Raw genomic sequence first — 13,127 nt, forward strand, 5'->3', positions numbered from 1 at the left:
CTCCAATACTTTTTTAATTAAAGGTGTCCTTTTGTTTTAAATACACAATAACAAGTGATAGTAGATTTTAAATTTTTAATCTCCACCTTTTATTTAGTTAGTGAGTAATGTGACAGTTTTTCATTAAAACAAAAAAAAAATTCCAGTTAAAAATATACTGAAAGTAAGTCAAACCTGTCATTTTATCTAACTCAATCAATTAGGTCAATAATTATAAATTCAAATCTAATAACTTGTTGGGCTTAGGCTGAAGCACAAATTTTAACAAAAATAAATTAATTTAATCCCGTGTATTGTTCAATACATATAATTCATGACTCATACAATAAATATCTATACATCTTACAATTCATGAATTGGTCAATACACACCTACAAAACAATATTTTTTTTCACTCCATTCAATATATATCAAACAATACTAGTAAATATGATACTAGCAACTATGAATAGGGCATCCTCAATTGTGAATGCTGTTATTTTTGTGCATGTTTACTTTAAAAAATTTGTTTCAAGAATTTGATATTAAAACCTCAGCACCGCCAAAAATTTACACCTTTATGGTAATGGGCAAGGCTTAGGTCTAGTGCACCATGCACTGAACTAGTTAAGATGGTGACATGTGTTCAAAAGTAAACACGTGTTATAAATTTATAATTTCAACGGATCCAGTACAACTGAACACTAAATCCAAACCTCACCCTATGGTCATTACCTAGGCATCAACCCCACAAGAGGGGGCAAGTGCAGGCCAGATTGCTAAAGAAAATTATAACTTCTAATCAATGAATAGAGGATAAACAAGAATTAGAGAATAACCAGGCAAAACTCCACAAACAATTGACTTAGAAAAGAGTTCTGTGTTGTGCTCAACAAGGTTGTAATTGATACTAAGTAAAGACAAGGCAAAGCACAGTAGTACAAATTCAACGAAGCATACTCATCTCCTTTTGGAGCAAAACCTCATGCACACTCCAGAGCAAATCCCATCCTAGTTTTCACTTCCTTCATCATATTCCAACTTTTTAGGCAAAACAAGTTCTTCATTGTCATCTTCTTCAACCTTAGGATCTTGGGCCTGGGCATCTTTAGCATCACCTGAGACATCATAATCCATCTGTCTAGGCAAAACAAGTCCGTCCTGGTCATCTTCAACCTTGGGATCTTGTGCCTGGGCATCTTTAGGATCACCTGAGACATCCTGCAGCTGCAAAAACTCGATATAGATCAATCCAGGTACTTGTGATTAGTTACCAAAGCATAAGATAATGACAGAAGTTTATTTAATAGATAAACCCTGAAAATGCAAAGGAAATTTAGTATAACAATAGCTTACCCCCAAGGTTCTTAGGCTTGAAGAAACATCATCTTGTTGCTGCTGCAGAGTGGTCCTCAGTTCTTGAAATTCCTGGTTTCAATTTAATTTATAAAAAACTTCACACAGATATATTTTTTTTTAAAATGGAAGGATAAATCTGGAGCACCACTCACTGATCGAAGTTGATCCACTTCAACATTGAGCGATTTCTTGAGTTCCGAAAGCTCCTGTAAGAAGCAAGAGAAAATTGCATTAAAAAAAAGTTGCAAGTGAAAGTTGAAGAGCAAATCTCCACACCAATTAGAGAAGATGAGTTCAAATATCCAAATATCAAACAAAAACAAGCAAGAAAGAAAGAGATTGAACAAAGTAATGTTTACATTTAGATTACCAGTTGTTCATATTCAGCACATTGATGTACTTAATATTTAACTCCATGAAGCATGGTTAAAGATGATTTTAGAATCTCAATTGATAGACAATCCTGTTTTATTTTAGATTTATTTTGCCACCCCAATCACCATGTATATATGTTACAGTCTGAACTTATTCATATAATATTACAAATTTATGGATTGCGATCATTTTAGATATCAAGTAATGATGTTCAACACCTATACCTGGATTTTTGTCCTATTGTTCAGGATTTGAACATAGACCATTGTTGTTTAACCATTGGCATTAACAAGTGAAAAGGAAAAAAAAATTATGCCAAGCTTCCATCTTTTCATCCCTAGAAGACTTATCACAATGAAAGAATTGAAAATTTTCAAATATCATTTGCTTACATCCAAATCACCATTGATTTAAAATATATTATCGCATCAACACGCTGCACCTATGTGTATTCTATGTCCTTAGTCCTCTTTCATATGATGCTTAGTTTCCGACGGAATGATTAGACATATAAAGTTGTCAACCAATATCCTCAAATTTCTATTACTAGTTAGTTGCCTATAAAACCTTGTATGATTTGTAAATTGAAATGCATAGAGGTAGCTACTACCATCTAAATGAAATTTTTGGTAATTCTCCCAATGTGACCATGCCCATTGTTACTTTCTTTCCATAACTGTCCATTCACTTTCTAATTGTTTTGGACCTTGAAGCACTAAAGCATGCCACATGGTCAAAAACATATAATCCACTCTTGATGTCATTCATCCAGAGTAGATTATACTAGTATAAATGAAGTATCTATTGTATGTATATATGCAATTTAGTTAAATGAATTTCCATAAACTTTTGCTGTGAGCAAGATGAAGAATCTAACAGAAAGTGAGAAGAGATGAAAAGATCAACCAAGGCAGTCAAGGCAAAAGGCAACCTTAAGGTGCCAAGGCCTTGTATCACCTGAGGAATGAGGCAACAAAAAGGCACCAAATTCTAAATATAGTAATTACACATATAGAACGTAAATCATATGCATCTAATATATTAAAATATTATAATCAAGTGTTTTGGACATGTTTTACTTGAAAAAATTAGGTCTATTAATTGATTACAAAAAGAGCTTAACACAATTCACACTCAATTAATTATTCTAATGATAGGTCTTACAACAAGATTTTATAAATTAATTAATCTCACAATAATTTTACAATAAGCTTTTGTAAGTTAATAATTTAAAGAATTTATAACAAGCTTCTATATCATTATATATATATATAGAGGAAGGACCCAAAAAAAAAAAAAAACAAACAAACAAACACACACACAAACACACACCAAAAAAAAAACCCCAACAACAACTTAGGCTCTTGCCTTAGCACCTTTTACATGGTTTAAGGCACAGTTCGCGTTTGACTACCATGAGATCAACAAACAATCACTGTTGCTAATCAGGATTATGATGAATGGAAATACACACACACACACAACATGCATCAAAATTCAACCCATATCAATTAAGAGGCACCAGAAAAGTTAACTCTTCATGCAACTTTAGAATTAAAGAACATCAATGTCACTAAAATGAGCATAAAATCTAAAGAGGTTTTCCACATTAAATAATAATCACAGAGTGATAATGAATATATCCAACCTTAAATTTGAAGAGTCTAACATCGGGCACTTAAGACTATAATATTAGCTAACCATTCAAACACCCCTATAGACTAAATCTAAGTCTAGCATATAAAAATTGCAACCGAACCACACAGACAGAGCTTCAGTTTGCAAAAAGTAGTGCAGACCTGACTTACAAATTCCAACATTTGTTTAAAATAAATTCAAAGTGAGAAAGCTACTCTTAACATGAGACAAATCAAACCATACATAGGACCTAAATACCATACAAAAGGAACATGGTGCCACAGTAAGTACCAAAAAACACAGACCCACATCTTATATTACTAAATTACTTATCACTGAATCACGCACACAAGCAAGAAATCATGTTCACCCAAAACTTATCACAACTCAAAAAAATCCAAGTGATCAAAATCCAGATAAACCCATGTAGCATATAATACTATATATACAATGACAATTTGTGAATAATTATCCTACACTTACATCACGATAGGTCTTAACTTGAGTGTCCAATTTTGATCTCCAGCTTTGCAAATCCTAAGCATCCAAAAACAAGCATATTGAGAATTGAAATTTAATAAAGTAAATTGAATAAAAAATAAAAAAGAACACCACCACTAAGCTAATGTGACCTGTTTTAGTCCTTGAATTCTATTAAGCAGCTCAGCCCTTGATTCATTTAGTTCCTGAGAGCAAAAATACCGTAAATGAGAACATTACAACTTGAAATTCTTGTGTGGCTGCTGAGAAAATACGGGGGCAGATAATAGAAAATAGCTGTTCTTACTCTTTATAAAAAATAAAAATAAAAAAAAAAAAAAAAAAAAAAAAACTAACTAAGCCTCAATTAAGCTAAAGGAATTCATTTCTGGGTTTTTCTTTCCCAGCTAATCTAAAACCTAAAATTCTGAACCTGCATTTTTTTTTCTAAGCTACCAAACAGAACACTAAAGAAAATAAAAGAAATCACTGGTAGTATTTAAAAATTAAAAAAAAAAAAAAAAATTTACCGCGATCTTTGTGCCAATCGGAGGAATGTTCTCCTTCTTTTGCTGCCAACAAAAATCACAGATCATCAAATTTCAACACAGTAAAAAAAAAATATATATATATATATATATTTATATATATCACAGAGAAAGAAAGAGATAGAGATTTTACGAGTGAGAGAGGAGCGGCTTTTGGGAGAGTAGGAGAGGAGTCAGAATCAGCCATTGGATCGATAAGTCCGATGAGATTTTTAGGGCTTGTTTGGGGTTTTTTGTTTTTGTTTGATTTGAATGAGGTTCTAAGCTTTTACGAAGTACTTGTGAATTGAATGTGAAGTGTTTGATGTTTTGCCAGAGAGAGAGATATAAGATTAAGAAGTAGTGGACAGTGAAAGACAAAGTGGCAGAGAAAGAGAGAGAGATTAGGAAAAGAGGCAAACAGGAATGAGAATTTGAAATTTGAGTTTAGGGATGTGTTTGGGCGGGCTATGTCAAAATTAAAGCACTAGTTCTAGTAGTAGTTATAGCTACTTCAGGAAAATGAAAGGCCAGTTGGACAAGCTCAAACTCAAGTGTGTTTTAAAAGTTTTTAACGTAGATCAATCACATGACACACAGTCACATGGGAAACATGAAGAATTATTGTACTGAAACTCCAGAGGGGTCTTTTCAGTGTAGTTGCTTGCACCTTTTCGGGGCAACCTATACTTCTGTCTATTGCCGTCCATTTGGCACTAATTTAATTATTTGTCTTTTGAGTTTTTTGTTTTTTGTTTTTTTCATAATTGAATTCAATTACAATAATAGAGATTAGAGACTGAGATATTTGAATATGGTTTGGTTCTTCTAACAATCGATAGTATATTATGCAACATCAAGGAGTTACATGATTTTTTTATGGTAAACAAAGTTTAAAACAATATATTCTCAATTTGTTTCAATGTAAAGTATTTTTTTATAAAATATTTTCGGTTGAAAACATTTTCATAATAAATTATTTATATATATATAATACTTTGTTGATTTCTTCTTCTTTTTTTCTTCAAATAAATATACTATGGAAACCATTTTCCAAAGCTTTGCTCCTAAAAATCACAAACTTTCCTATACTCTGATATAGATATTAAATAACAACTTTAATTCACTACTTTGAAAATATTAATGTAGAATAACTAAAATTAGCTTAAAAACAAGCACAATTAAAATAAAATTATTAAAAATTGCACATATAAGCATGATCAAAATAAGAGTGCAACGGCGGCAACAACAACAACAAAAACCAAAAAAAAAAAAACTATCAGCTAAACAATAATACCCATTATCACACCTAAGAGCACTAGCAATGAGGATGTAAAAAAACACATATTTTATATCCTTAAACACTACTTTATCTATTTTACCAACACATCCAATAATACACCTAACATCCCAATTTTTATTTTTACATACAATCCAATAAAAATAATATAAATTACCCAATAAAAAAAAAGGGTAAGAAGAGAGAGAGAGTGTGTGAGAGGAAGAAAGAGTGTGTGAGAGATTAAAAAAGTAGTTTTTTCTAATGCAACCTTAGAGCATTAGCATCCGGAGATGTAAAATATATATATATATATATATTTTGCATCCTCAAACACTACTTTATGTATTTTACCAACCTATTTTACAACTTACTTTACATCTCAAATTTTATTTTTACATACAATTCAATAAAATAATATAAACTACCTAATAAAATAATAAAAAGTATTATTCTCTCTCTTTTTCCCCACTCACTTTTTCTCTTCACTCACAACCATAGGTTGCAAATTTTTTTAAGTTTACAAATCCGGATGGAGTGGGTCTTTGGGTAGCTTAGGTTGTAAAATAACAACTAGGGGGTGTTTACACCCCCCTATGCTAGTGCTCCAAGAAATCTAAACCACCAAAATGACACTTGAAAGTCATTTTTTTGGCATCTTTAACATTTTAATGGTTTGAGGATATTTGTGTATTTTAATGGTTTTAGGGGCATTATTGTCATATTGGATGTTTTCAAGATATTTTGATTGTTTTTAGGTTTCAATGTTATATTAGGTTTAGGTTATTTTAGTCATTATATAGGTATAGGTTTATGGGTATTTTGAATATTTTGAAGATTTTAGGAGTATTTTACTCATGTAAATGGGTTCTATGGCATTTTAGGCATTTACACAAGTTTCTTGGGGGCATTTTTTATTTTTATCATTTAGAGATTTCAAGGAAATTTTGATTCTTTATGATGTTTTAATGGGCATTTTGGAGGATTTGATGGTAATTTGGTATATTGTATATTTAGGAGTATTTCTATTAGTTTTGATATTGGGTTGTACAATTTTTTTTGCCCTTACCCCAAATGTCAAAAATAAGAAATACATTTCCTAAAAAAATATTTTACATTGAAACTAACAAGACCTTAAATTAAAAAAATTTTGGGGGGAAGTAGAAAGGCATCATAAATGCTATTTCATTACATCTTTAGTTGTGCGAGTTTGTGATCCAAAATGCTAATATTTGAGATAAAAATCCTAATTTCAAATTTTAATAACAATAGTAAGTTTATCAAAATAACAATATTAGGTTAGGAGCTCATTGTTTTTTTATGCCCCTTTCTTCAAATTGAGTTTCTTCACACGTTGTCATTTTGAGAAGAGCGACCAGTCTGTACAATAACTTACTTAAATTTGATCATAATAACATTTAGCTACTAAACAAACAATAGTTAAAACACATATCGATCTTGTGACAAAGCAAAAATGAAAAATCCAAAAAAAAAAATTTAGCAAACTTTTTAATCATTAATTGTGTTTTCATATTATTATGATTCCATTTTTTTTATTAATAAATACAACACAATATAATATTTTTTAAATGCTATAGCATGTTTTCCACCCAAAACCAATTTGTCGTGAGTTCGACTCTATCAGTCCAAAATTCAACCTCTTTAACCCAAAGAGAGAGAGAGAGAGAGAGAGAGAGAGAGAGAGAGAGAGAGAGAAGACTATCTATTAATCATCCATCTCAAACACGTACAAACGAAAATTAGAATTTTGTAACCATTTTTTCCCCAAGTGAAATAAGGGTTTTTGACTATTGTAGACTTCAAATTAGAGCTCACCTTAGAAGGGGTTGAACGTGCTGTTAAGCTAAGCCTAAGAAGCTCTCCATAGCGACAATGCTATTTTGGGGATTGATTTGGTGCTAACTCTAATTTGCATCATTGACTTCTCAATATTCTAATTAATTAATTAAACAAATGGAGGGAACCTCAAAATTGACCATTTAATTAGTGTTAAGGTCTAAAATATTGGTATTGGAACCCAAAATTTATGGGCCTTCAAAGATAAGGAGGGCCCAATCCGTGAACCAAAGTCCATCTAAAATGGGTAAAAGGAAGCCCAAATTCATAAATGGGCAAGCCCCCAGGCCTTTAAAAAAAAAAAAAAAAAAAAAGGGTAGAGGAAGCTTGGCCCAACCTCTGTGAGAAGAGCTCCTAAGGAGCCCAGAAAGATTGGACCAGGATGCCTTGGAGCTGCTAGAACCAGGGGGGATCCTCGAGAGATGTAGGAAATAACTAGCTGAAATTTTGACAGTTCAAGGAAGCATACTCGTGGACACAGTGAACAAATATAGATATGTCCTGTCGGCTGCCTATGACTCTGAAAAAAGCTGGTGACTTAGGAATCAACACTTGATAAAAAGAAACCTGGTACCTCGAAAAAAGTAGGAAGGTAAACCATAAAAGAAGGTGGCTGGGGATCTTTAGAAGCCTTGGGAAAAGGGATTAAAATTCAGCCCTCAGGACCCCCCCAAAAGAGGAAAGTCAGTTGGGGACTTTTTGGAGGGAAACCTCAAAAGAAAAATGTAGTGAGAAAATGAGGAAATGATTAGCTACCAATGTTGCTGACTCAACATTGGTTCTAGTACTCAGGGCAGCAAATGGAAGGAATCAATGTCACACCAAAAACCCAAGGAAGGTACTATAAAAGGGGAATCAAACCATCAGCAAAGATCATTCAGCAACAATTAATCAGAGCAAAAGAAGCATTAGAAAGAGTGATTAAACCTCAGAAAAAAAAAACAAAAAACAAAAAAAAAAAAACAATGTGAGGGATAGTACTAGAGGATACTCTTGGATTCAAGGGGATTCAAACTCCATAAGTCTTGGAAGCTTGCAAAGAGCTATCCAAATATATGACTTTTGAACTTATTTGAACCTCATGGCATATCCTAGTAGAAATAGGGTCCAATGTACTAAGGCTGTGTTTGTTTTGGCTTCAAATGGTTTCCGGAAATCATTTTCCGTAAAATAGGCTGTTTGGGTGCGCAAGGAAAATTAGGTCAAACGGAAAATCATTTCCGTTGACCGTAAATAAGCCTTCTGATTACGGAAAACCATTTTCGTTTCTATTTTACCTTCAGTTCACTTCCGGAAAGAGAGAAAGAAGGACCAGACGCGCAACAGGGAGAAAGAGAGAGAGAAAGGACTCAGACGCGCACCCAGACCGCCGTCGTTGTCCCCTCCACGCGACGGTGAGAGAGACCGATCGCACATCCATCCATTTTTGATCACTCTCTCGTCCTCGCTCTCTCAGTTTGACCGAATGTGGATTTGATCGAATGGAGTTGTTGTGATTTTTGTTTTTTGAAGTTTATACGTTGAAATTTCTATTATAAAATTTGTTTGGGAACTGAGAAAATGGGTAAGAAAATGTGAGAAAGTGTAGGAAAATAGCATTTTCAGTATGCAACCAAACACATGAAAATATTTTCTAGAAATTTTTTCATAATGCAGCCAAACACTCAGAAAATATTTTCCTTTCCCGAAAATACCATTTCCGGAAAATAGATATTTTCCGGAAAATATTTTATGGCAATCAAACACAGCCTAAGAACTTAAAACAATAACATATCACTTTATTTTCTAAGGATCCCTGACGTGCTTACTTGTTTTTTCTTTATTTCTTTATTGTTCTTCAGCCATTTGTTTTACAACATGTATATATTTGCATGTATGAATATGTATATGTTGTAGGGCCCATATTTTGTGCATAACTTGGTTTGTAATCAACCCAATATAGTTGCAATGAACCAAGCCCAGTCCACCTAACAAGTATAAAACTCTTTGGGGGCCCAAGATCCTTGTTCCCACCTTGGGCCTAGGTACTGTCCAAAATAAGAACCCACAATTAGTTTATTGCTTCATCTCTTGAGCGCTAGTTTAGGACTTTACAAAACGAGGTAATATTATGGCCATTTAACCTACTACTACTACGATCACAATTTAATCACAACCACCACGTGGATTATGTATTTGTTTATGCTAGATGTATTAATTATAGCCATAAATATATATATATATATATATATTTCAAATTAAAATTCAATTAGAGTCTAATTTTATGCTACGTGTCCCATCTAATCTAAGTTTTTAAATTTTGTGCCAAGTTAATTAATTCAATGTAAAAATTGGAATTCAATTAGAGTTTAATTTTGCATTACGTGTCTCATGCCTCTCATTTAATGTAAGTTTTTAAATTTTTCGATGAGATTTTATAATTGTATCAAGTAAGTCCATCCCCTCTCACAAGTCACGTAATATTTATTTAAATCATTAATAAGAAGAATACTAAATAAAGGTAAAATATAATTTTATCTATATTGCAAGACAAATAAAAGATGGATAATATAATACCAAAATTTTATAATTCTTTAAATTCTATTCTTATTTTACAAACTCTTTAACAATTAACAAATTAAAAAATTATATATAGTAATACTATATATTTCATTTATTTCATTCATTTTTTATATATAATATATTTATTCCATTCCCTTTTTTTTAATAAACTTCCAGTCAAACCATGAAATTAAATTTAGTTACTATTTGATAAGTTGGCAGCTATACCCCAATTTTTTGTGGGGTAGTCGAGTTCGGTCCTTAATTTACTGTTGTGTTTTTTTTTAGACAATAAATTGTGTAATGAACAAGAGAAGTTGGAAAAAATATTGGGAAAAAGAATATTTCCCATATCTAAGTAATGTAGGTTGTGTCGCATAAAAATTGAGTATTCACTTTTTCATTTTCTATTTTTCTGTATTTATTTAAGAATTTGAATATAAACAAAAATTAGGTGTGCGTTTGGTTCGACTTTGAGAGCAAGGGAGTCAATTCCGTACCGTACCGGCCGATACTGCAGGAATATACCGTACCGGCAAGCAAACCGGTATATATAACCCCCCTGTTTCGTACCGGAAAAAATACCGGCCGTACCGGCCAATTTCGGGCAATACCGGGCGTACCGGCCAGTATAGAAAAATGTTTTATTTATTTATTTATTTTTTTAAGTTATAATTATATATATATATATATATATATATTATATATATATATATATATATATATATATGTATGTGAGTGTGTGTGTGTGTGTGTGTGTGTATTATATAAATATAAAAATTTAGCATAAAATATTTTCTCAATTCAGAACTAATTATTTATGGTTTTAGACTTTAGTATCAATTAAAAGAAAAAAAAAAACACAATATAAAAAATAGAAAGGTTAAAGTTACCATTGCATACTAAGAAAATAAATAATACTAATAAGTTAATGCAAATAAGTTATCATTCTACTCTAACAAAAATTCAAAAATTACAAAACTTAAAAAAATAAATAAATAAATAANGGGCTCTCAAACAAGGGAGTCATACTGTACTGGAGCTGTACCTTTGGTCACCGGTACATATATTTCGAATATCGGTCAATACCGGTGTACCATTTCGGTTTACCGCTATTTTTATATTTATATAATATATATATATTATATATATATATATATATATATATATATATATAATATATATATATATATGTATGTGAGTGTGTGTGTGTGTGTGTGTTTATAATAAATATAAAAGCTTAGCATAAAATATTTTCTCAATTCAGAACTAATTATTTATGGTTTTAGACTTTAGTATCAATTAAAAGAAAAAAAAAAACACAATATAAAAAATAGAAAGGTTAAAGTTACCATTGCATACTAAGAAAATAAATAATACTAATAAGTTAATGCAAATAAGTTATCATTACTCACTTTTCTACTAATAACATAAATTCACAAAATAAAACGCATGTTTTCAAGTCCAAAACCCAATAAATAATAAGGGGAAAAACCACTAAATAAGCTTTACACCACAAACACATAGAACTTATATATATATATATATATTTTTTTTTTTTCCTGCTCTTTCCTTATTTCTCAGCGACCTAATGGATTTTTATTTTTTTGTTTTTTGAAAACTGAAGAGCCAAGTCATGGGAAAAAAAATATTATAAGGAATACCTCTTCCATATATGGTGGACCCTACACACATGTAGAACTCACATGTCATGAAATGATGAGCACTCCATCTTCTAGTCTCATAAGATATATTCATTGGGAGTAGGGTGAATTATGGTGAGGTTTCCATTCCTAAATACAAGCATACAACAACATTTTCATTGGTCTATACAAATTTTCTTCTATATTTTAGAGACAATTTACTTCTTCTATTTTCACTAATGATTCTACAAAACACCCACGTTCTCTATTTTATTTAAATATATTTTCTTCAATCAATTTTTTTTTATAAAAACTTTTATTTTCTTTTCTTTTTAAAACACCAATCACATTTTTCAAAAAAATGAATAAAATAAGTACTTGAAAAATCAACAATGCATTAACTTAATATGTCATACGTGGGATGTTTTTGGTTTCCTAAAATTGGTCTCTTATTATGACTAGTATTTTCGAGGGGAAAAATGAAGGTTTAGCCTTTTTTGAACTATATAAGAAAGTATCATTGTTTTCGAAATTGATATTGCCGATATCATGTTTAGACTAGAATTCAAGTTCTATGCATATTTTTAAAGTGAAATTTGACATTTCTAATATTAAGTTAACTTCACTTCAATAATTTCAGAGTTCTAATTTTGTTCAAAATTTAAGGGCAAGTTTAGTAGATAGTAACAATAATCACATACAAATAGAAATACGTATTACAAGGAATACAAAATGCTTTAATGTCTTACTTATTACTATTCATTTGTTTGGTAATAACACAACAATAGGACTTTGAAAACAATGGAATGAAAGCATTTTAAGTCAAACTTAAGATATATTTTAGGAAATATCTTACTCATATAATTATATTTCTTAAAAAATAATATTTTTAAGTCTGAAAGAGAGATTAGTTATTTTTTTTTTATGATTTTTTATTTTCATAATTGTTATGTGCATATGAAAAGTTTTTTTATTTGAAAATATATTAATTTTGTAAATTAATACACCTATTAAGGAATATCTATTACAATCCTTTTAGAGATGAATAATTATTTCTCATTTAAAAAAATAATTATTCATAAAGAATGACTATTCCCTTTAATAAAAAAATAATCAAACTACTGAATAGTTAAACTATATGAATAAATATTATATTACACTTAGGGTCTATTTTGATTGAGAAAGAAGTGAAGGAGAGTAGAAATAAAATTAGCTAAAAATAAACTAGTTTTGAACTAATTCTCCTACACTTTCCTCTATCTTATTTTCCTTTTATCCAAAATTCCAAATAGGCCATGTAATGCCTGCTACAATCCACCAAACGGACCTAGGTAAATTGTCATTTTCCCTATTTTATTATGCTGTGTGCTGCACTGTGCATACTGCAGGCTATAAATGTACACGCCACACAAACTCGAATAATTTGGGTTTTCTTTGTTTTGCGCCAAA

The 13,127-nt window shown here is 30.8% G+C and overlaps 1 protein-coding gene across 2 annotated transcripts; it reads right to left on the reverse strand.

Annotated features, from left to right (window-relative positions):
* Nucleotides 1-814: 814 nt before the first annotated feature.
* Nucleotides 815-4,957, reverse strand: LOC111988492 (uncharacterized). Of its 2 annotated transcripts, none has more exons than XM_024020293.2 (7): nt 4,513-4,957; nt 4,362-4,403; nt 3,984-4,037; nt 3,835-3,888; nt 1,491-1,544; nt 1,336-1,407; nt 815-1,200 (listed from the first exon to the last, which is right to left on the reverse strand). In XM_024020293.2, exons 1-7 carry the CDS (start codon nt 4,564-4,566, stop codon nt 991-993), a joined length of 540 nt encoding a protein of 179 aa, XP_023876061.1. In that variant the 5' UTR covers nt 4,567-4,957; the 3' UTR covers nt 815-990. The 2 variants fall into 2 exon arrangements, with proteins under 2 accessions (XP_023876061.1, XP_023876060.1); XM_024020292.2 differs by having other exon boundaries at nt 815-1,206; nt 4,513-4,950.
* Nucleotides 4,958-13,127: the final 8,170 nt, after the last annotated feature.

This window comes from Quercus suber, unplaced genomic scaffold (genome assembly GCF_002906115.3).
Source record: "Quercus suber isolate HL8 unplaced genomic scaffold, Cork oak 2.0 scaffold_232, whole genome shotgun sequence".
Classification (NCBI taxonomy): domain Eukaryota; kingdom Viridiplantae; phylum Streptophyta; class Magnoliopsida; order Fagales; family Fagaceae; genus Quercus; species Quercus suber.

Bases quoted from the DNA above. Each gene is read 5' to 3' on its own strand.
- LOC111988492 (XM_024020292.2), bottom strand. From the start codon at position 4,566: ATGGCTGATTCTGACTCCTCTCCTACTCTCCCAAAAGCCGCTCCTCTC. The intron at 4,038-4,361 runs GTAAATTTTTTT...TTTTGCTCTCAG, and splicing joins CGATTGGCACAAAGATCGCG to GAACTAAATGAATCAAGGGC. The intron at 1,545-3,834 runs GTAAGTGTAGGA...TGCTTCTTACAG, and splicing joins AAGTTAAGACCTATCGTGAT to GAGCTTTCGGAACTCAAGAA.